This window comes from Lynx canadensis, chromosome A2, assembly GCF_007474595.2.
Source record: "Lynx canadensis isolate LIC74 chromosome A2, mLynCan4.pri.v2, whole genome shotgun sequence".
Taxonomy (NCBI): Eukaryota; Metazoa; Chordata; class Mammalia; order Carnivora; family Felidae; genus Lynx; species Lynx canadensis.
Window position 1 is genome coordinate 46,487,516 of NC_044304.2, and position 24,666 is coordinate 46,512,181.

At 45.1% G+C, this 24,666-nt stretch overlaps 1 protein-coding gene across 6 annotated transcripts in view; it reads left to right on the forward strand.

Annotated features, from left to right (window-relative positions):
• ITPR1 (inositol 1,4,5-trisphosphate receptor type 1) overlaps positions 1-24,666 on the forward strand; it is a 329,086-nt gene that overhangs the window by 243,097 nt on the left and 61,323 nt on the right. For all 6 annotated transcript variants that reach the window (XM_030307281.1, XM_030307282.1, XM_030307284.1 and 3 more), the window contains 5 exons: positions 11,744-11,924; positions 13,628-13,881; positions 19,843-20,043; positions 21,816-21,926; positions 24,071-24,166. In XM_030307281.1, coding sequence (XP_030163141.1) covers positions 11,744-11,924; positions 13,628-13,881; positions 19,843-20,043; positions 21,816-21,926; positions 24,071-24,166 — 843 coding nt within the window. The remainder of the gene's footprint in view (positions 1-11,743; positions 11,925-13,627; positions 13,882-19,842; positions 20,044-21,815; positions 21,927-24,070; positions 24,167-24,666) is intronic.

The following is a 24,666-nucleotide window of genomic DNA, read 5'->3' on the forward strand; positions in this document are numbered from 1 at the left end:
TGGGCTTTCGCAGACAGGGATCTTTGGGTAATTGAGTTAAACTTTAGCTACTGTCATGCAAAGCTTGATTCACTTTAAGGTTTTTGGAAATAAATCTCCTTCAGAATTGTGCATTCCTCAAGGGAGCAGATACTCACTGAGCACCTAGTGGGTGCCAGGCATTGTATGAGTTGGCCTTGATGTAGTGAGTCCTTGCCCTTTAGGAGCTTACAGTCTAGTGGGAGACATGGCTAGTAAACCAGCTAAATAATTAACACACTGGGAGAAGCATGAGGAAGGAAGCAACCAGGGTGTAGAATGTCAAGGAGAACCCACTTAGGATGGTCAGGAAAGGCTTCTCCAAGGAGGTGCCCTTTAAGCCCAAACCTAACAGATGAGAACCAGCCATGTAAAGAGCAGAGGGCAAGGGTGTTCAGACAGACAGGTTGGTGTGGGCTTGGTCTATTGCCAGAGCTGAAGGAGGTCAAGGTGGTCGAAGCATAGCATCGGGGAGGGGTGGGGGAAGCAGGGCATCTAATGATGGCTGGACCCCGGTAATATGCCTGTCGTCAGGTGGGAGGCTGGATTAAGTGATCTCTGTGGCCCCTGCCAACCCCTAGTCAGTGCTTCTAAAGGGCACCAAGTTGGCTCTGGCCATCATTTGCTTGGATACACGTTACTGAAGCCAAAGCCATAATATATTACGCAGCACTTACACAGATGAGTGCTGTGTTATTTCATCCTGCCGTCTCCATCCTCTTGGCCATCTGTATATTTTACTGTCAAATCCCAAGTATGTTCTCTGCAGCCACAAGGAAGCTACATGGTGGGCTAGTACCTAGTGAAATGGGCCTGTGGGGTTGGGAGATGCAAGTCCTGGAGCTTCTTCTTTGGGGTTCACAGGGGAGCTGTCACCTGAGAGTTGGTTGAGCTGGGCAGAGGACTCAGGGTGACTGGAATCTCCATCAGGAAGGCACTCACTCTGGTTGATGTTTTGCTCTTTGCCAGCCAGTGTCCTTGCCCCTGGCAGGCCGGAGTGGATTTATTTTTCTTTGGATTTTATGGTCGAGTGGATTTGTCATAGATTTGTTGAGAGCAGAGAAGGGAAAGTGGCCAGTATAAAACTCCACCACGTACCAGGCCTCTGCCAGGCTCTCATCCATGGTGCCTCCTTTACTCCATCCGGCAGGCCTCTCAGCAGGGTGGTACTTCTCTTCCTTCCCCCATTACACATGAGGGAACTGAGGCTGCATGCTAACAAATGACCTGTCCCAACCTACCCATCTCCTCAGCCATCCCTTCCCATCCACTTGGACCTTGCTAAGTGTGAGGGATACAGAGCCCTTCCTTGGAGCCCCTGCCGCTCTCTGTGCAAACACGGGAAATGGGTGTGTGAAGGATACAGAGCTCAAGTTGGATGCCCTGGGGAACTTTGTAGGTTTTAGGGCAGGAAAAGTCGGTCAATGTTGATTAATGGCCCTCAGCACACGGAATGGAAAGAAGAGCAAAGACCAAAGTTCTTACCATCCAATTCGTGTGTTAGTCCTCTTTCTCAGTAGCACAGATGTCACCCTGAGTGAAGTGGGAGGGAACAGACAGACTCAGCCTTGGCCCCCTGTGCCCTCTAGGGTGGATGCATAGTCGAAATTTGGGGTGTTAAGAGTTTTCCAACACATGTCTTCTCAGGCCTGATGGCACAAGTTGGAGGCTCGCCGAGAAGGCTCCTGTGCACTCGTGTTACAGATGCCATGGCAAGTCTGTGGGCAGCCAAAATGGGACCTGTGAGCACCCTAACCGCCAGAAGTTACTTTTCATTGAGTCCTAGAAGCAGGCATGGAGGGCACTCCTGAAGGCTGATGAGCCCCTCCTGCAGCCTCAGGCATGCACTTGAGATTGTTCTCATCGTCTTCTTTAGTTGAGTAGATGTCCGTGGACAGATTCTCAAACCTCCCTGAGTGCTTTAACAAAAGTCCTTCATCAAGTCTAATCAAAGTCTTGTTTGCTATACACACCCACCTTTCCTTATTATAAGCCTCATGTTGACGTGAAGAGCAACCATGATGCCTTCTTGCCCTCGAAGAAGATTCCTGAGGAGGTACCTACTACAGTCCACTGTGACGTCGGGCAAGTTTGGGGGTTGGAACTATTTCACATTCCATTGGTCGTCTTTTCCTCTAGAGACTTTATGTTTTTCTCTTCCATCTTTGGCTAGAAGAGACAGTGCCATCACACACACACAAAAGATGGTGGGTTTTGAGAATTGAACCCAGAGAAAATGTGGAGTCTCCTTAATGTCTTTTCCCTTGGTCAAAGGTCCAAGGTCCTCTAGAAGGATGCCTGACCTGCCTTTCTGAAAACTGTTTGATATTTCTGTTAAATATTGCTAGAGATGTTTACTTACAGTTTACCTGTATACACAGGGACTATGTAAGAAAGCACCTTTAAATATTGGGGGCGGGAGTACACTTTGTTAGTTGTTTGTTGATGAATATTTGAGAAACTGTTAGTGTTTTGATCCACACTGAGGGGGGACCAGCCTCCTTACCAAACAGGGCAGACTTTCTTCACAGGTGCTGATTCCTGTGGGCACTGGGCAACAAAAAAAAAGGAGAGTTGTTAAGCTTTCCATCCCAGGAGAAGAGTGGTTTTTATAGAGCAGGTTGGACTTCTCTGCTTGCTAAACCCAAAATTAATTCAACTTAAGAAGCATCATGAAGAGCCACTGCTTTGGCCTTGACCTGGAAGTTCAGGCCCTTACTCGGAGCTCAGTGACCAGACTAATTCGAGTGAGGATCTCCTTGTCCCCCACCTCTTCTCTCAGGCATTAGAAATCTGTCTTGTACCAGAAGGTGGCCTCTGTCCAGCCCTAGCTGGCAGAGTAATTGAAATAGGGCATTTGTGTAAGTCCTCAAAAGACAGCTATATGGTTTAGATGAGGGAGAACTTTCTCTCAGAAAAATGAACTTGAAATGTGGATATCTTTCTAACCCAGAGTTGGTTTGCTTCATCACTTCTTTATTTTCTGCCTTGAATGTGTATTATTTCTAAACTCATTAAAGCTGGAGACGTCCTCACACAGCTTGGTGAGCTGAAAGTTCCTGATGTTTACTGGTTAAAAACCATCTCAAACCTTGCAAGAAATTTCCTTCTTAGAGTGATCATTTATACCAGGGGAGTATTTGATTCTTGACCACTTTATTAATTATTAGACCCTTTTCATTCATCAGACTTTTCCCCAAATAAAGAATGGTAAAAAAAATAAATAAATAAAAAATAAATTAAATAAGTAAGTAAATAAAGGAAAAATAGTTTGTGTTGAAAGATTAGGGACTATCTAAGGGGAACATTTGACATCAAGCTTGTATTGTGCCTTGGGTTACATTAAACTTTGAGAAATGGAAGGAAAATTGTTTATTTTTATGTATAAAGAAATCTGAATGGTTTCTGTAACTAATAAAATACCAGCTGGAATTTTTTTTAACTTCCTTTATTGTGACAGTTACTGAGAATTGTTATTTACTGTATTTTTGCTGTCCATTTAGAGGCCATCTTGACCTGCCAGTATCAGCTAGAATTGTTTATCCTTGGATGATTTTTGCACACTAGACTTTGCTCATCATGTACCACCCAGCGCATAGGTTGATCCACCTGTCTTATGTTCTAATACCCTTCCTTTGAAAGGGGAATTGAAAAGATAACAGCAGCACCTTGGGTTTGAATAGGATCCCATGGTAATCAAAGTGTTCTTCACACATAATGTTTCCTAGCTGCAACCTTGATGGGCCCCTAGCTTCCACGTGATGCAGACAAGGCAGGTGGTAAGAGTCTCCTTGTTCAGATAAGGAACTGAGGGCATAAATGCAGTTAAGTAAATTGCCCAGGTCAGGCAGCTGGTTAGTGGGGAGAGAAGGCTAAAATGTAAGTTTCCAGACCTACAGTTCTCCAAGCAGCTATGCCTAATCACGTGTGCTTTATCACCTAGTTCAGGGTTCATGGTCTTGGGTTTTGATTGTTGTCCTTGGTTTCTAGAAAAAGACTCAAGACCTATAGCTGTCATTGTGTGACCATGGTTTTGTTCACATATAACCCACAGCCCTGGCAAATCTTCAACTAGCAGAGGGACCTTATTTGGGAGCCCATCTTAACAAGTGCATCAAGCCTCAGAGGAAAGTTGGGACATTCACATGTGTATCTACCATAGCTCTTCTTTACTGTGAGAATAGTCTGTTTGTGCAGTTGGGAGACTGGGGGTGGGTGGGGTGGGGGCTGGATTATAAAAAGTTAGAAAGTGTTTAGAGGTTGACAGACTTGCTCAGGTGAGAGGTATTTAACAAAGCGGAGTGGTCTAGAGCATGGGCTGACGCAACAGACAAATGGGGACTAAGTCCTGGGGCACCACTACCATTTCCTAGCTGTGTGACTTGGCAAGTTATTTAACCTCTTTGAGCCTCAGATTCCTGATCTGTAAAGTGGGATTAATAACAATACATATACATACTTCATGGGATAGTTGTAAGGATTAAATGAGATAATATGTATAAAATACCTAGTGCTTAAAAAATAGGAACTGTTCAATTACCATTCACTATAGCATAGTTTATAGAAAGGAGGTCCCCAGGAAGTGGTAAACTTTCAGTTAACCGCAGGTACAGGAAGAGAACTCCACAGGTAGCCATTGCTGTTACTGTGACACCCGGAGAGGATCTGTTCAAACTGGGAAGGTCTGGTTGGAGATGTCTCCTCAAGTCCCCAAGACTCCCAAGGCCAAGTCTGAGATCCTTTTGTTTCAGAGGTAGAGTGAGAAGAGAGAAATCTGACTATGTGGAGGAATCTGTTCAGCAGTCACATTCTTCAAATTGTGGGACTCAGAGAGTTTAATTCATTTTACAGCAGATAAGTGACCAGAGGGAACCTCATGGGCTTTGGTGGTCAAGTCATGTAGTACTAGACAGTGAAATGGAAAAGCTCATCCTCTGGATTCCCTCCAGGCCTAGTACAAGGGCTTCTAGAAGGTGGGCCAACCTCAACATGGAAATGCTTTCCTTTGGGGCAGGATCAAAGTTTTGAAGCTGTCCCATTGGTGCTGTTTACCACTGCCCCCGGATTCTCCCTGCTTCTGACAGGCTCCATCTGGGATGACGTCTACCTCTGCTTCCTGCCATTCCCCATTCTTTGAGTTAAGTCACCTATAAAGGGCTGCTTCCTTCTCAAAGGCCTTGTGTTCCTATAGGTGCAGGCTGGCTGGCTGGCTCTGTGTTCTGGGGTACAAAGTCTGTCTTTGCCCCTCAAGTCTCTGAACTCTGGGGAAGATGGCTTTTCAATAAGGTGCTCATTCTCGTACCTTCCCTGGTGTGTGTCCAGAGCATAGGGAAGGCCTGTTTTCCATTCTGCTCTGGGACCCCCTGCCTGCAGTGTCATTGAGACTGTGACCTCTTGCACCTGAAGAAAAGTGTCCGCCCACCCCCTCCTGCACACTGCCTGCCTGTTCCTAGAATAGCTGCCACTGTCTGTAAGTGTCTGACTTCAGGGTGCCTCTTATTTCAATAGCTGGGTGGGCTTGTCATAAACCATGTTCCATTTCTTTGCAAGGATTTAAGTGGCCATAGTGGGTGGCTGCCAAGGCAATATCTTACTATTTTCGAGCAACCTGAAACGATGTTTTCATTATTATTTAAAACTAAGACCTCAGTTCCTTAGAACCTCTACAGCTTAAGTAGCCCAATGAGGGCCACCTGTGGCCACCTGACAGTTATCTGAGGGCAGGAGTGTGCACTCAGGCCATCGTGTCACCCAGCCACAGCCTAGCGTGGTCATAAAGTGACTGGCATGGATGGTCAGGAGCCAAGGATTCTGTGTCCTTGGTCTGTCCCTTTGCCCCTCTAGGCCTCAATCGCCTCCTCTGTAAAATGTGGAGGGCCAGACTGAAGTGGTGGTTTCTAAAGAGACCTCCTGGGCCTGCCGTTTTAAGGAGGAGTTCCAGTGGCAGAGAGACGGTTCTTCCCACCCTGCTTCAAGCTGAACAGTTCTGTGTGTATCTCCCTTCAACATGGCATCTTTCCCTAAGATGGTGTTTGCGGAGGGAGGCGGGGAATGGGATTTCTCTGCTGGGAACAGCTTTGGAAATGGAAACTGCCGGAATAGAGTGCTTCCTGCTTTAACATTTTGTGATAAGTATTTTTCTGTGGTTCTTGTCTTTCAGCTTGGCTTACAATAGCCACGCCTAGCAACCCCCCTCCCCCCCCCCCCCCCCCCGTGGCCACCACTGCCCTCCAGAGCTGCCATGGATGTGGCCACTGCCTCTGGTCACTTGCTCATCTGCTCCAACCCCCGACTTCCTTAAAGCTACTCCAAGCAGACCCTTTGTCTGTGAGGTTGGAGTTGGTTCTATGGGTCTGCCCTCCAAAGCAGCCTGCATTTCCTCTGAGTTCCCTGTCCAACCACTGGGGCCGGGCTTCCATGTGTTCCTTAAAAAGGAAGGATGGTAGAAAGAGCCCAGGACGGGGGAGCAGGAAGACCCTGACCTCTCCTAACCCAACTCTTTGATATATAATGTGACGGATTTATGAATGATGATATCTGTCTTGGCAGTCTCCTAACATGCTGACAAGACAGCTTGCATGCAAGGGGCTTTGAGGTCCCATGTGTTGTGGAGACACTTGGAGGGTAATGAAAGGGCAGCGGTGAGGGCAGCATCACAGATCCATCTGCGGTGGGGATGGCCTCGGAGGGTAGCCCCTTCTCTGGACAACTTTACCTAGTACTCGAGCTTTCTGGGAACAAAGCCCATCTTTTTACCATCTCTCCCTTTTTGTTGTGACATAATTTATAGACTCTAATGTGCATAGATGGTAAGTGTATGGTTTGATCAGATTTGACAAATGTTTATAGCTCTACTCGTTTTCTATGGCTGCTGTAACAAATTACTACAAACTTAGTGATTTAAAACAACCAGATTTTTTTATCTCGAGTTTGACATGAGTCTTAAGTGGGCTGAAATGCACGTGTTGGCAAGGCTGCGTTTTTTTCTGAATTCTCCCCTGGAGACTCTGTTTCCTTTCCTTTTCCTGTAGAGGCCACCTGGATTCCTTGGGTCATGGCCCCGTCCTCCATCCTTATAGCCAGCAGTGCTAATGGAGTCCTTCTCTTATGGCATCTGACTTCCTCTTCCTCTCCTAAGGACCTTTATGATTAGATTGCCTCCCTGAACATTCTAGGATAATACCCCTATTTTAAGGTCAGCTGATGAGCAACCTCCATCCCGTCTGCAACTTTGTTTCCCTTTGCCCTGTAAGGTGACATGTTCACAGGTCCCAGGTATAGTCTTGTTGTTGCTGTTATGCCTACCACACCTTTCTGTCTACCGCCAGCCTAATTAGGATATTTCTTTCAGTCCAGAAAGTTTTCTTGTTTCCCTTTAATCTCCCCACTCACACTCTCCAGGGGCATCCACCAAATGGTTACCTCAAATCTGCCAGGTGGGGTGCAGCAAAACCTTTGCAAAAGCAAAACAGTCTCTACCTGCCTACTGGTTCTTAGATGGAGAAAGGGGTGATTCGTAGGTTCACGGAGGAGTGGATACGTGGCGTGTGGAAAGGCCCTGTTTTGAGAGCCTGAGGTCTGGGAGGACCAGCCCCCCGCTGCCTCCATTCTGAGGTCCAACCTGCATCTGGGGAAACAGTCCTGAGAGGGGGGTGTCCCCTTTTCCTCCCAAGCCCTCCAAACAGAGCATCACAGTAAGAGGTTGAACAAACAGGCCTTTGAACTGTGTGCAGGGCTCTGGGCTCGCCAAGTCCAGTAGGGAGGGGCAGTGACTGTCTCCACGAGCCTCTGGCTGAGGGCCCCTGTTCCTCAGCCCCTCGTTTCTCCCGTGGCACATCCTGCCTCTGTGGGGGAGGTATCTTAGTTCTTCTGCACTGCTGTCACTTTTCACTTCTCCTCTTACACAAGATAGTACTGCTTCCCTTTTGGAGACCAAGCTTCTTCCTTCCAGAGTATCTTTATTTAGATTCTCAGGCAGGAGACCTGAAGCGACAGCTCTTGGGTCTCACCAGCGTCTTGGCAAGGTTACATTTGTCACGGTGTGGGCATCTTGGGGGTGTGCTAAATACTTGATGCCCATTATCTTTTAGGGTCCCCTGATCTCCAAGGAGAAATAACTGCCTCTGTAGGATTTTTGGTGAGACACCACACGCAAGTTTTACTCTGAGTTCCTGGCACCTCATAAACAGTCAGGAAATACTGGCCCTTGTGCGTTTTACTGTGATTATCTCATTAGAGCTTCATAACCACTGTGAGGTACTGTTACCATGCCCATTTTTCAGATGAGAAAATTTAGGTTTCAGAGATGTCACTTTTTAAGGTGACACAAGCTCATGAGTGGTAGTGCTGAAACCCAAGTGTCTCTGACTCTGGAGACAGAATGCTCACGCTTTGCTATCCTGCCCTAGCCACTGAGGGGGATGCCTTCACCGTGGGGCTTCCACGTCCTACTGATGTGATGGCGGTACAAAAAAACTGATGCTCATTGGGCCCTGTGCTGAGCACTTGGTGTACATGGGAGCAGCCCTTCCACGTGGGTCCAGAGAGGTGAGTAACTTGCACAGAGCTAGTGAGTGAGGGACCCGGCACTTGAACCCAGGCGGTCTGACTGGAAAGCCTGCCCTCTAACCCTGTCATTAAAGAATGCTTTCCTTCCTTTTAGGCAGTGGCAGCATCTTTCTTTTTGATACTTAATAATAACCCTGGTGGAGTATGCCTCCCATTTTAGCTTGATAGGCGGGTACCTCAGAGACTTAGGACTGCCCTGAATCATTTCTTCCATCTTCCAGGCACCACCCTTGTTTCATTCCAGTTCTCTGTGCTTCTTGATGCCTCTGTACCCTCGTGTCTACTTTATTATTTTGTTGACCACATTCTGTTTATAAAGCTGCTTCAGATCCTTGAGAGACTAAGGACTGATATAAATAATGTAAAATAAATATACTGGCCATTGCAAAACATATATAGAAGTGTGTAATCCTCAGTCACTTGCCCTTCTCCCATTTCATAAGAGGCTTTCTTACCCTGACGCTATCAGTTGACATCTGTTGGGTTAACCGGCTAGACGTTAAGCAGTGCGGTTTGTAGCTGGCCGTCAGTCTGTGCTGTGTTGCCCTGTTAAATATGACAGATGGAAGGCTTTAGTTATTTATCTTTTTGCTCACCTACTTAAAGTGCATTTGTTTTTTCTGAGTGACCAGATTGTCCAAAGGATGCTTTGTTCAGTTGCCTCCATACAGCGAGAAGATTAATGGGGTAGCAACTCAAGTTAATTGCCCTGAGCAGCCACCTTCTGGTGCTGTCACCCCATGACCCCATGTGGGCGAGACGCTGTATTGGTTCATTTTGGTGGAAACTGTAGTCACCCCAGTTAGGTAGGTGGCTGTAGGTTGTGTGCTTCATCCCCACACTTCTTTTGTTGGTGGATGTATCAGCTCTCAAAGGAGTGAACGATTAGAACTTGATTTTTCATATCTTGATTAATTAAGTTTTCTAGAATTAGTCTCTGTTGAGGATTCACATCTGGCACAGCCACTGAATATAAGCAGGATCTGATTGGGAGGCTATAGTTAAAAGGAGCCATGAAGTATTGGGTTGTATTTATTCTTTTGTCAGATAATTAGGAAGCTCCTTCTATGTGCTGGGCCTCCTCTGGGTGCTCTGGAGACAGCTGTGAACCATAGAGGTGAGGCACCTACCCTCTTGGAACTTACATTCTGCTTAACACATGCAGTAAGTAGGTAAAGCACAAATACAACAGATACCAGTTGCTAAGTAGAAAATAAAACAAAGCATGGGAGAATAAGCAGTTGCCTGGGTTGCTGCTTCAGGGAGGATTATGAGAGATGGCTTCACTGAGGAGGTGATGTTACTGGGGATACAAACACTGAGGGGACCCAGCCACGGGAAGAGCCATGCAAAGCAAGGAAGAGCAAGGCGGTGGCACTGAGCATCTGCCACAGTATTAGCCCATTAACCCATTCTCTTGGGTCAGGGTCATAAGGATAAATGGCTACTTTAGTAAAACATCATTAGGGCGATTATTGAATTACTATGTCTGTCCTTACCAGGCTGCCAATTTCATGGAAGGCAGCAGGGTCCAGGCCCCTTTTTGTTCACTGTTGTTATCTTCTGCGATGGGCGTAGTGTCCAACTCATGACAGGTGCACAGTAAATACTGGATGGATGAACAGATAGATGGATGCATAGGTGCATGGATGAAGGGGTAAATGAATGGAACGATGGATGAAGTAATAAGAAACCTGTAAGAAAATACAAGGTGGTAAAGGGCAATCGAGGACGCTAAAGATTTGAGCTTGGTTCAGAGAGTGTGGGAGTCTTAGTGGACTCAGTGACACACAGTACAACCAAGCAGTAAGCAGGCAGTGACTTGTACCGGCCTTGAGAGTAGTTGGAGGGGAAAAGATAGAACCAGGAAGCACAAGTGGGAAGGATGGATCTTGTGCTGTATGTTGGAAACAACCAGAAGTAAAGAAGAACAGGGGAGGGAGAGGAAACAGCACAATCAGGAAGTGCTTTGTAGGCAAAGGAGACTGACATTTGTCAATACAGCATATGGGCTAGTGGCTAGAAGAAGGGTCATGGTGACTGCAGTTGCCTTCTGGCAGATGGAAACATGGTGGCTTTCCCAGGGCCTGCTGAATCTGGCAGCAGGTGTGTGTTGGGAGGGAGGGAGAGATTGAGGAGTTAAGGGGTTGCAAAGGCTGGTAAGATTTTACTTTTTTCTAGGATTGCAAGCCTAGGTCTACCTTCTGTAGGGAAATGCCATCTTTCCAAATGGGGGAGGATATGAAATTGGCAGAAAGATCCAACTGAGAGAAGCAAATATATTGTTTGGAGCTTTGTTTTATTCCTCTGGAAATGACCGTATTGTATTTTTATGTAAATAATTCACAACAGCGTGGTGTTTGCAAGGGGTGAAAAACGAACACTCATAAATGAAGTTGAGACACCATATTGTGTTTTTATATCAACAGTGTATATGATTGCTTGCAGTGGGTCCAAAAACAAATGTGCATCCAAGAGGCAAGCTACCTGTTAACTTTGAGCTTCTTCATCTAACCACTCTTTACCTGTCCTTCTAGACAAGATTTGAAAATCACCTTTTCTACAAAGATTTTGAGATCGCTCTAGCCCACCGTCCTCCTTGCCAGCTCTGAGCTTCTGTGATGTAACTGTGTAGCTCCTAGAACCCTTCTTATGTGCACATTTTTGTCTTACTTAGGGACTTGTTAACCTGGTATGGAGCCCTATAGGGGAAGGTAGCACATCTTACTCATCTGTGTATATTCACAAGGCTGTGCAGAGTGGAGGGACTCTTGGAAGTCCTTAAACACATGACTGGACCTACAGTAATTACCAAACAAATACATTGTTTCCTTTGTTAATGGCGTTGTTTTGCAGGGGCTTGTTCTTAGTAGACTGGAATCTCCCCAACACCCCTTAGCATGCTTCCCAAGCCTATATGACTGCTCCATCAAAGACATCCATGGCAGGTTGCTTTAAGGTCCCTGTTTAGAAAACCTCAGGCCATACAATCCAGAGAATGATAGTGCATAGAACCATGTTTAACTTTGGTCTGAACTATAAACTGTTTGTGAGGTTTTGTTGGCTGGCTCCGGTCTCCATGAGGTTTTGGTGTCCTGAGTGGGATTCAATCACTAATCTGTCACAGTGTTGAAAATCCGTGGGTTTTCTTTGGCAGCACTCCTTTTTCTGCCGGTTAACAGAAGATAAGAAGTCGGAAAAATTCTTCAAGGTCTTCTATGACCGAATGAAGGTGGCCCAGCAGGAAATCAAGGCAACAGTGACTGTGAACACCAGTGACTTGGGGAATAAAAAGAAAGATGATGAGATAGACAGGGATGCCCCATCACGGAAAAAAGGTAAGCGCTCTCCTGCGCATGGCCCTCTCACCAGCTGGACTTCTAGACTCCAAACTTTATTCTGTCTCAGGCTTTCAGAAAGAAGCACACCATTCTGGTTATGATCTAATTCTTCCCGAGTAACCTGAGCTGAATTGCTGTGCCTTGGTGTTTCTTCTTCTATAAAAAGAAAAAAAAATTAACATACCTTCTTCTTGGTGACAGGGTTTTATTGGCAGGAAATCCATTTGTAATTTTCTCTGTAATTTTTAATTTAATGTTACAAAACGTTAATGAAGATACTTTATTTTTTTTTTAATGTTTATTTTTGAGACAGAGAGAGACAGAGCATGAATGGGGGAGGAGCAGAGAGAGAGAGGGAGACACAGAATCCAAAGCAGGCTCCAGGCTCCGAGCCATCAGCACAGAGCCTGACACGGGGCTCGAACCCACGGACCATGAGATCGTGACCTGAGCCGAAGTCGGATGCTTAACCGACTGAGCCACCCAGGGGACCCGAAGATATACACTTTAAAACTGGGTGTCTATCCTTTGTCAGCTAATTCTCCCTTATGTTAAAAAATATTTGAAAGTTTCTAAAGTTGTATGCATGATGTCACTTAAAGAGAAATAATACTTAGTTAGATGCACCAGGGTTGGAGTAAAATGGCCGTGAGCAGGTGACTTAGCCGCTCTGAGTCTCTTTTTTTTTTTTTTTTTTTTTTTTTATGTTTAGAACTGGGTTTCTGAGCCACAGTGCATTTGGCATTTGGAGAATTCGTTGCTGGAGGGGGCTGTCCTGTGCACTGTAGGATGTTTAACAGCATATGTTAAACAGCGTAGTCTACCCAGTAGATGCCATTAGCCTGCTCCCACTGCCAACTGAAAGTGTCTCCAGATTTTGCTAATTGTCCCCTGGGTGGGGATGGGGGAAAAATCAGCCTCAGTTTATAACCACTGGTCTAGAATCAGAATTAAGAGAAGAAGGCTAATATTTGCTAAGTGCTTCCTATGAACCAGGTACTGTTCAAAGTCCTTTATTACATCCTTTAGTTCACTTATAACTGAAGTTAACCCTGTAAAATAGATAGGATTGTTATCCCCATTTTACTGATGAGGAAACTGAGGCACAGAGATTAACTTGTCCTTGTTAAGGCTATGTAGCAAGTAGGCAGCAGAGCCAGCGTTCAAACCCAGGCAGTCTGGGTGCAGAGTGTCACCTTCTTAAAGCTAATGCCTATTTACCTCACAGGGTTACTCTGAGGATTAGATGAGATAATATACATCAGGTGCTTAACCACAGTGTCTCCACACTTAATAAAGGGCTCAGTCAGTTGTCATTACAATAGCAGTAATTACAGTTGGAACCATTGATAGTGTTGACTCTCTCAGAAGCTTCTCCGGGTAGAATTTACTGATGTTCTCCCTGTTTTACGGATGAGGACACTGAGGCCCAGGTTTGTGAGGTTGACAAAGCTGATGCTAAGGCTTTTCCTCTAAAACACAGAGCAAGCATAGATGAAATGTCAGAGCCATGAGCAAGTTGGCATGGCTTGACTCAGTTTTAATCCTAAGGACTAAGAGAAGTGACTTCATGGAGTATTTTGCCAGCCTTGAAGATTTATATGAATACCTGAACTTAGATATTTGAACCTCTTCTTTCATGCAGTGAATAGTACTCCTGAGGCGTGAGCAGCATTGATCATCTCACGTTTGCATTCCAGCCAAAGAGCCCTCAACACAAATAACAGAAGAGGTCCGAGATCAGCTCCTGGAGGCCTCTGCTGCCACGAGGAAAGCCTTCACCACCTTCAGGAGGGAGGCTGACCCCGACGATCACTACCCGTCTGGGGAAGGTGCCCAGGCTACGGCGGACAAGACCAAGGATGACCTGGAGATGAGTGCGGTCATCACCATCATGCAGCCCATTCTCCGGTTCCTGCAGCTCCTGTGTGAAAACCACAACCGAGACCTGCAGGTGAGGCTGGGCCCTGGGAGTTGCAGCTCCTCAGAGCTGCCGGCAGCCTCAGACGTCTCAGCTCCTCTCCCCGCCACCAGCATCCTTGAGTTGAGGGCCCAGAATGGTTCTGACATATGGGCAACTGAGGTGTTTGTCTCTCTGTCTTCCACACCATCTCCTCAGGGACAGGAACCAAATCTCTTGTTCACCAGTACAGGTGCCTACTTCGTACATATTTAAACGTGGGTGTGTACCTCTGTGTGCGTGCATGTGGTAGCATGCCCCTGTTTGGCACAGGTAAAACTTGGATGGATGGATGGATGGATGATTAAATATACGAGACTTAGAAAATCTGACACATAGAAAGTTTCAATTCATTTAAGCAATGGTTGGTTGAATGAAGTGGCCTACCAGGGTTTACACAAATCGGTGCTCAAATATATGTGTTGAACTGATTATTCCAGAAATCTTCTGTTCACTTTTTTATTATTGTTGGAAAGAAAACAATGGCCAATGTTTATCAGGCACTTAGGGTATGTTGGATACTAAGTGTTGCTGATCCCCTTGTACTTGTTTTACAGATGAGGGAACTGAGGTTCAGGGGACATAGTTAGGGAGTGCAGAGCTGGGACTTGAACCCAGACCATCTGGGAGATGGTAATGCTCATGTGTTAAAGAACTACGTTAAGATAGCATATTTTCTCCTTTGCAAAGTTTGCCCACCAGCGAAGCCTATATGGAACGGCTAAGGGTGGATTCCAGAGATAAGTTTCTTTTTACTGAATGGGAATAGATCTGTGTAGCCCCTCACTGCTTAGGAGAAGCATGCTAGAGTACCAGGTCCTTGGCCATTGCCTGGTTTTGCTGTTGGCTTTTGGGAAAAACACCCTTCTGTGCCTAAAAGGGATTGAGGATTAACAAGAAAAGTGTGTCTGAACAACTCTGCTAAGATAGAATATTTTCTCCTAAAATAAACAAGTTGGCAGTGATACTTTAGTTCTTTGAATAATGATGGTATGAAAAGAAAATTCTAGTCCACACGTGGCAAGTTAAAGGTGCTGTCTTAAAATATTTGTATTGCTGACTTTATCAGATGATTTGATGGCCTTTCATATGTCACCTGTAGCCAGACCATTCAGGGTCAGGGCCATAAATCCCTCATACTTAAAACTTGCCACAGAGTCTCTGCCTGGAGAAGTTGAGTAAGAAATTACATTGTTACATGGTAAGACAGAATAATGAAATGTAACTGGGTGAAGTCTGCAGTATTAATTAATTACTTCTACACTGCTTTTTATTTTTAATCACATTGGTCTGAAGAGCCTGAGCTTTGAAAAGGGAGGTGTATCCAAGGTCATCATCAATTGGCCAGATTTGGCCCATATTTAAAACTGAAAGAGTTTTCCCTAACCCCCATTGTCTTCCATTTTGCTGTTCATTCACTTCCTCCATTGACCTTCCCCGCTTGATCCCTCTCTGTGTCTGAGTGTGGGATCCTGGCTCTTTTTTTTTTCCTTGCCTGTTGCTCAAATATTCCTACTTTGGACTTGGACCGTGTTGGCCCTAGATCCACTGGCCTGGGAACTGTGTAGCTCAGTCGGGTTGAACAAAGTACTCATGACTCAAAGATGCAGGGATTGGTTATTGTCTCATTGGCTGGTGTTCTTGTGTCTGCAGGCCAGCTCTGTCCTTTCCACCTTCCATACGTACACCATTAGTCACAAGGGAGACTGGCCATGGGAGTGTGAATGACACCAGGGAAAGCCAGGCTGTCCTACCAGCAGGAAAGCAAAGTCATTTGTGGTATCTTTGTGGATGGGGGGACCTCCCTGCTGCTGGGGCTATTTCTAGGCTGAGCTGAGTGGTCAGAGCCCTGTACTGTTCCCCTGTACTGCTGTCACTGGTCTCCACCAACCTCGGGCTCTGGAGGGAAGTGGGTTGAGACTGTGCCTGTGCATGTATGTTTATTTCATCATCTCGGTGAATACCTGCTCTGTGCCTGGCATTGGTGGCAATAGAGACCTCACCCTTTCCCTCACAGACCTGAGAGTCTAGGGCAGGAGCCACCCGGGGAAACCCAAGATTGCTGTGCAGCATGCTGAGTGCTGTCGTGGTGTCATCTTAGGGGTTTTGTGGGTTCAGAGCAGGCAAACCAGCCCCCTTTGCTGGGTCTAGGAAGGCTTCTCAGAGGAGCTCATATCTGCTGAGTCCTGAACTAACACAAGACTACCTTGAGTAAAATCCCTCCACAGATGTTGGAGAGGCCGTCCTGATGGTTCTGGTTTCGCACACCTGTTCTCACAGCCCCCTGCCCACCTCTTGATTTCACGTCTTCACCAGCACATGCACATCCCGCTGTGGAAGCAGAGTAAGGCTTTCATTGCTGGAGTTCACCTTTTCTCATCTGGAAGTCATCACAGTTTCTATTTTTCACCTTAGCTCGTCACGAAACTCTGCTTTGACCTAAGGCCCTAAGAACCCCATGGGCAGAAGGACCTGTTAATGAGTCCGTTCATACACTTGATTCTCCAACACATTGCTCTATGGAAAACAGTAGTATTGAGTGAAAGGGGAGTGTATAGTATATTCAGTAGTATTGAGTGAAAGGGGAGTATATAGTATATTTTAGTGTGTGTGTGTGTGTGTGTGTGTGTGTGTGTGTGTATTTTTTTTTCTTTTTTTTAGTCTTAGCAACTTAAAAAAAAAGTCTTAGCAGCTTAATCTTTGAAAGTATCATAAAGATTATCCAAGTCAGTGGTGTTACACTTTTTGGTTTTGGCCACAGAATCCTCTGTTTAAGATCTTATGCAGAAATGTAGTAAGTAAAGCAGATGAAAGCCAGACTTCTCTGTTCAGAGTAGAAACTACAGATGACAAGAACTTTCCTTTTCTCCCTTACCTACCAGAGCCCTGAGAGGCAGGGCATTCTGGGTTTCCCCCAGAGTCCTATAGGGCCCAGTTGGAAAACCAATGATCTTAAACCAGTGGTTCACAAGGATGAAGGTTAGAATCATCTAGAGATGTTGATAAAATTACATTTGTAGAAATCTTGTTCTCAAAATTACGGTTTTGAGCGGGATTCAGCTACTCTGAACACCACCCTGTTGGCTGTGTTCCAGACCAGATGGTGGATCTCTGGGTCACGGTTTTCTTGTGTACCAAAGGGAGGAGAAGACATTCTCATGAGGACAGAATGATTGCCTCCCTGGTATAAACAAGTGGAGATAAACCCTGAGGAGAAGGAATCCAGCCTTTTGAATTTGCCCAGCATTGCTTGTCATATTTATAACCTTAACTTTCCTGTTGGTAAATGCTCAGTAGAGATAAGGCCACTGCGTTTGGCTTTGCCAAACAGGCAGTGGCTGCCTTAAGCAAGCTTCATTCACATTAGTAAGAAACTTGGTGGGAAGGACTATTCTTGAGCCATTTTGCCTGTGCTTTTGAACCTTCCCCTGAAAGGTTGGCTTTGCTTTTCACCTGGGTTACGGAATGCAGGTCTCTGGCCACTGACAGCTGTGTGAGAACAGACTTGAAGTCTTTCATTTCTTAATTCACACATATCGACTTGGCCCCTTGCCCTCCAAGGAAGACCACAGAAAGAACAGGTCTTCTCCAGCCTAAACAAGGCAGGGTACTGTGCACTAAGGGTGAGATCTATTCCCTGAACATGGAAACAGTCCCTGTGAGCCTCCTAGTGAGTGACACCCATCTATTTTTGTAGAGGACAAAAGGAAATGGATCTGAACTAGGGAAGGAGACATTGTGGCTCAACACCCTGCAAAAACCATGAGCTATGGGAGAGGCTTTCAAGAAAGGGCAGCCAGCTGTCTTCATGGGGAGTTGAAACATAACAGCCTTGAAGACTTCCTAGGTCTCCTTTCCTCCATCCCTTCAATTTAATTCAGATTATTTTAGCCAGTGTTGATGAAGCACCTGGCATGTTCTGGTCCCTGTGCCTGCTGCCAGGCACCCCGTGCTGTCAGCATGGTCCTGGGCAGAGCTGACAGACATCTCTATAAGCACATCACAAAGTGTAAGGAGGGCCAAGAGAGGTGTGTGCCATTTCTGATCTTGTTGGAGTCAGGATGGAGACTCAGACGGGCTGCCTCAAACAAGTGACTTGAGACCCCATCCTGAAGGAAGAGGAGTCATCAGGGTGGCAGGCAGAGAGAATAGCGTGGCTAAAGCCCCAGAGGAAAGAGAATGAGGAATACTCTTAAACACGAGTTTAAGAGGCAGATGGCCTGGAGAGCCATGCTATGAATTTCAGCCTTGGACAGCCAGGCTGTTTCCTGTTCTCTTCCTGAATACATCTCTATTCCTCTCTGCATGATAAGGGGCTCAGCTAGGCCCTCCAACAGGTAGCACCTTCCCTGGGCAGCTGGATCGAGGAATGGCTGTGGGACCCTACTGTGGCTTTCCATGGCCCTTAGAAAAACAATCCCCTTATGAAAGCCCACATGGTTCCAAATCATCTGTCCTTTGCTCCACCGCCCTTCCAGACCTGGAAGATTGTTCAATTTTTAGACTAATTAGACAGACGAGCATAAAGGACTAAAGTTATGTGGGGGCTAGGGGGAAATGGTTAGTTTGATGGGTCAAGCATTAAACTTTGTTACCAGCTTTTAATCTGTATATTTATATTTTAATTTTACAAGGAATACTTGAATAGGGTCTTTCTATAAAAGTTTAGATATAAGTAAGTATTTAGTTAAAAAGAATTGTCCCTCTCCCCATCCCTACCTCTCTACTCAGAACTATTGTTGGTTTGGACAACAAACCAACTGGTTGGTTGTATCTTTCCAGTCATTCTTCTATATTTTTGAATGGGAGCAGTGTATACATATTAATTTGCTATTTACCTTCTAGTTTTTTTTTAAATTTTAACAGTATGTCCTAGAGATCTTTCCATTTTGGCAGATATTGACCTCGCTTGGTGTTTCTAAAATTGTAATAGTAAATGATGTTGATATGCTATAATTTATTTAACTACTCCCCATTTGATGGGCGTTTAGGTTGTTTTCAGTTCTTGACTATTGTAAACAGTGCTATAGTGAACTTCCAATACATACTTTGTGAATAGAAGTCATTATTTTATAGAAGTGGAATTACCACATCAAAGGTATCTTTGACATTTATTTTATCTTTTGTTTGTATCTTTTTATATAGTACCAGTCATCTATGGTAAACGTAACTTTTATAATTTTGCTTAAAAGAATATTTGCAGTTAATTTTTGCTTCTTTTTAAGAAGAGTCACTGACAAAAATCTCCTCTTCATCAAAATAGACTCTGCTTTGTGAGGTGGTTGAATGTGGTTTACTTGATTTTATGGAGGAAGTACCTGCTCTTACATCTCTTGTTAACATGATCTGTTTAGCTGGAGAACATATATTTGGGCACAAGCGCACAAACATTTACTCATTCCTGCCCCTTCCTTTAAGAATTAATGGAAATAGCCAAAAAAAGACAACCTAGCTTCCTGCCATGGCAGTGGGCTCAGGTCAGCTTATGACACCTTATTTTGTGATGAGCCATCCCCAGTACTAGGCTGTAGGCATTCAGCATCCAGACTACACCATCATCTTTTAAACATAACCATTGCCTCTTGAAATGTCAAATGCCTCTGAACCTGATACTTGCTGGGAGGAGCATGGGCTGGAGTGGGAAAGAGAGAAAGGAGAACTCTGAAAGGCTTTAGGCATCTGAAGTGGGCTGTCGAAGAGGACCCTTCCTCCCCCAGCATCACATAGAAAAGTACCTTGGAGGACAAGCTCCTGTGTTTGGTGGCCATTGCCATAGATCAAGTCCACAGTTGACCATCTTGGGGGCTCTTTTCTCCGGTGCTGCATCTCTCTTCATAACTGCTGATCAATTCTGGACATCAACGAATTAGATACTAGCAAAATGTCACTATGTATGACCTTTTCCCTCTTCTCTCCTATTTTGCTGCCCCGATGCTGGGGACTGCCCAATTGTAGAACTTCCTTCGTTGTCAAAATAACAAGACCAATTACAATTTGGTGTGTGAGACACTACAGTTCCTGGACTGTATTTGCGGAAGCACTACTGGAGGTCTTGGTCTTCTCGGGCTCTATATAAACGAAAAGAACGTAGCCCTTATCAACCAAACCCTGGAAAGTCTGACTGAATACTGTCAAGGACCGTGCCATGAGAACCAGGTACCTCCATTTTTATTTGGGGGTGGGGAAAAAACAAAGTTCATCATTTTGGAAATGTTATTGACAGGAACTAGTTCAGAAGTCACACAGCATTTGCCTATTGGACTAGGAGGTCGCAACAACTAGAGATCTTTTTTCCAGCAGTCAAGAAGGAGCTTTGGTGCTTTATTATGCTTCAAGATTGACCTAACCACAGGCATTGGAGGACTTATCCTTGGTCTCCATGCTTGGCTTGGCTTGGCTTGAATGTCCAAACTTAACTAACTTGACTAGAGATAAATAATAAAGTTGGGGGGCGCCTGGGTGGCGCAGTCGGTTAAGCGTCCGACTTCAGCCAGGTCACGATCTCGCGGTCCGTGAGTTCGAGCCCCGCGTCGGGCTCTGGGCTGATAGCTCAGAGCCTGGAGCCTGTTTCCGATTCTGTGTCTCCCTCTCTCTCTGCCCCTCCCCCGTTCATGCTCTGTCTCTCTCTGTCCCAAAAATAAATAAACGTTGAAAAAAAAAAATTAAAAAAAAAAATAATAAAGTTGGTGTTAAATTAAGACACACAAGAACTGGGCTCTATTTTGAACACTAGGAAAGCTACTTAATGGAAAAAGATTGAAACCTACCTAGAGAGAGAAACCTTGCTACACACAAGACAGCTTGAAAACAGTATGAGAAAATGTTTGGTTGAAATTTAAACACCACATTCAGAGAAAAGAATGAATGACCCATTAGTCTTGATTTTGGCCTCTCAAGAAGTAGATTTTTGGAGGGGAACCCAATGGTTCCTAGAGTAAAATTGTTGCTTTTATCCATGACATATTGCAAACTTCGTGAGTTTTTGCATTGATACTAGGATGATTATGATTTTTAACTCAACCGAGCTCTGTCCTGGGGGATAGATGGACCCGGAAATTGCCAGTCCTAAATCCAGTAGACCGGGAAGGTGTGATACGCTATGTTACATGGGGAACAAGGCCAGGACCTTCACTCAGGGGAGAAAAATGCTTTACAAAAGGGACAACCTTTTGTTTTTCAAACACACCTGGTCATAGTTGGCTATAAGTACCAGGCTCACTTGTTGTTGGATCCACTTTCCTCGCCTGGTTCACTGGTGAGACAGATGGTATAGTCAAAGTTAAAATGAAAAGGAACAAAAAAAAATTACAGCAGGCTTGGAGGAAAAGGCTTTATCTAACATCTAAGTGAATTTCCTTATAACCTCAAGTTTGCTTTTCTGCCAAACATGGGTCTGTCAAAAGGAACATACTAGAGTGGATTCTGTTGCAAATGGGGACCTTACCTGGAGGAAGATGATTAATCTTGGTATTGTGTGAATTAAACAGGAAACTTGCTTTCCAGGCTTAAGTCTTAAGCAAAAGTATGCAATACGAAAGCCGAGTGAAGTAGAGAGAATGGAACACACCTTTAAAGGGGAAAACAGGGCTCAGGACTCAGAATCAGTCACACACTGTATTTTCCCTTAAGAACAAAAGCCAACTGTATTGCACTATTTGGATTAGACACGACTAATTTATCAGTTACAGTGCATGGGGACTTTCCTGCTGTTTACTGTTAATTCTGAAACTAGCGATTTTCATCTGTCTTTTATTTTTACCACTTTCTCACGGAAAATTTGCAGCTCTCCCCTAGAGACATTACTAGGAGTGGCACGCATTGTGTTGAAATAGCAGTTGAGCCTGTTGGCTTTTGACATCTGATTTATGACCAGCATTTGTGTAAAGATCTGTGTATGTGTGTGTTTGTGTGTGTGCGTGTTTTCTCAGAACTGCATAGCCACCCATGAATCCAATGGCATTGACATCATCACAGCCCTGATCCTTAATGACATCAATCCTTTGGGAAAGAAGAGGATGGACCTTGTATTGGAACTGAAGGCAAGTAGGAATTGAAAGCAAAAGACAGGAGCATGTGAAAATAGTTACTTTGTGTTTTGCCTCAGCACGTGATATGGTCAGTGTTATGAAACTAAATACAGTTCTCTTAGATAAACGAATGGTCCATGTTGTAAGTTCTGACTGAAATGCAGAACTTCAGTCTGGCCCTCCAAATAAGAGTCTTAAGACAGGATACTCCTGGGGCGCCTGCATGGCTTAGTTGGTTAAGTGTCTGACTTTGGCTCAGGCCATGATCTCGCGGCTCGTGGATTCGAGCCCTGCGTCAGGCTCTGTGCTAACAGCCCAGAGCCTGGAGCCTACTTCAGATTTTGTGTCTCCCTCTGTCTCTCATTTTCCTTTCCCCACTCATGCTCTGTCTCTCTCTGTCTCTCAAAAATAAAACATTAAAGATTTTTTAATTAAAAAAATAAAGACAGGATACTACTTCTGATGTTGCTTTCTTAAGCATACTCCTCAAAAAACAAAATAAAACCCTCATTTGTACCCAGAGCTTCCAAAGATTCTTTAAGAGTCCAAAGATTAAACTTGCAACCTGTCTTGGTGTCTAAAGTGTATTTCAAAATGTGTTGGCCTCACTGAGCACGTTTCCTTTTTAACTGTTCCCATGTTGGGTCATGTTGAGATCCGTCCTCTATCTTACGCCCATATGCAACAGGGAACTTTTTGTCATCACCACAGAAGAGCCTAGAACTGCAGGGTTTAGCTCTAAAGCTGATCTGTATTGATTGCATAAACAGTGTCATAGGAAAGAGAGGTCATTAGGGAAGATGTTAACACAGAAGTCCACAGGAATTGCACAGTTATTTTTATTTTTCCTTCATTGTTTAGAGCTGAGAGTCCAAACGGATCATTGATTTGGGTGTATGATTTAAATGGATTTTTTGTATGTGAGCTATTTTTACTTCCTTTGACAAATTGTGTTGTAGAATTGACTTGAACATTATTCAAGCTCATGTGCCGGGCTCCCATTTATCAGAATGTATATAATGAGAGCCTGAAATGACCAGAATTTCATATGCTACTGATCAGCGTTTCAGTGACTTTTCCAACTAATCTCGTAATCTGTGGATTATGATAGAAATGTGTGTGCTCTGAAAAGCCATCAGTTGGTAGCACAGCATCCTGATTGAATTGCTGTGACCTGTACTTGGGGAGGAAAAAAATACTGCCCTCTCTTAACACAGCATACCAAGAACTTTACAATCCTGTACACAAAGAACCATGCAGGTTATCCTAGGCTCAGTCCCTAAAATGAGGTCAAGCCAAGAAGTGCAGGATGTGGGCACGTGAAAACTCTGATCTAATGGGAAATTAGGATTTGGCATATATTCGGTTCCTTTGGGTCACTTTTGTTAATTGCTGTCGGCTATGCTCCAGTTATAATATTGGGGGTTATGAGAGCTGATAGCATTATTTTTAAAAAGGGAGGAATTACCTTAATTGCCTGCCTCCTCTGCCCTGCGAGGCTGAATAACAAGGTTTATAACCACACCTGCCCTGAAGGCATCGTGGGTCTATATAGCAGATTCTTTCCAACCACAATCACCATGAGAGTGCCAACACACACCCACAAGACCCTTAAATTTCCAATTTTGGGGCACCCGGGTGGCTCAGTCAGTTGAGCATCTGACTTCGGCTTGAGTCATGAGTTTGAGCCCCACATCAGACTTACTGCTGTCAGCATAGAGCCCGCTTCTATTCCTCTTTCCCCTCCCCTCTCTCTGCCCCTCCCCCCATTGGCGCGCGCGTGCGCGCGCGCGCTCTCTCTCTCTCTCTCTCTCTCTCTCTCTCACACACCGCTATCAAAAATAAATGAACATTTAAAACAATTTCCAATTTCCACCAAGACTTCTATAAGGTAGCATTAGGGAGAAAGTATGCCCAAACAACTATGTTCCTCTTTGACCCAAATCAGGGTCCACGGACATGGTTTTGGGGTCTGTAGTAGCACGTTTTCTGTTGCATACAGGTGGTTTTTGCTGTCCTAGACCCACAGGTCTTCCATGGGATAAAACGTCCGTTTAGCCAGGATGCAGGGCTTGCACCGATGGGGCACACACATTCAGGCCAGAACCCCCATGCTGCTCCTCTCCATTTCCTCCTCCCTTTCTTTGTCCAATTAGAACAATGCTTCCAAGTTGCTGCTGGCCATCATGGAGAGCAGGCACGACAGCGAGAATGCAGAGCGGATACTTTACAACATGAGGCCAAAAGAACTGGTGAGTTGGATGGCTGGTCTCCCAGCCATGACTCCATGCAGAGAGTCAGAACAGCATCTGTGACAGAAAAGGAACCTGCTTCCTTGAGCTTTCTTAAAGATGCCACAGATCACAAGTATAAAGACAACATTGGATTCAGGTCTACGACTCGGCTGGAAAAGTGAAGTACTACTTTGAATAAGTGGCATCTGCCCTCTCCCTGCTGCATAGCTGCCAGCGGCAGCCACCCTTGCCTGTTGTCCCTCCTGCAAGATGGTGCAGCGAGCAATCTGGGGGCCTGGCTTTCCCTTTCTGGTGGCTCACCTTGGGCAGGCTCCTGACTGCTCTGCACCATAGTTTCCTCATCCCTTAAAGGAAGATGATGATGTCATGCAGGCCTGAGGGCTGTTGAAGATGAGACAGTTCGCATCAGGCCCTTAGCCCAGTGCCCAGTGCCCTCCGTGACTTGTAGCTCCTTCCCCCTCCTTCGTTCTTCACTACTGCTCTCTGTACCTTGTCTG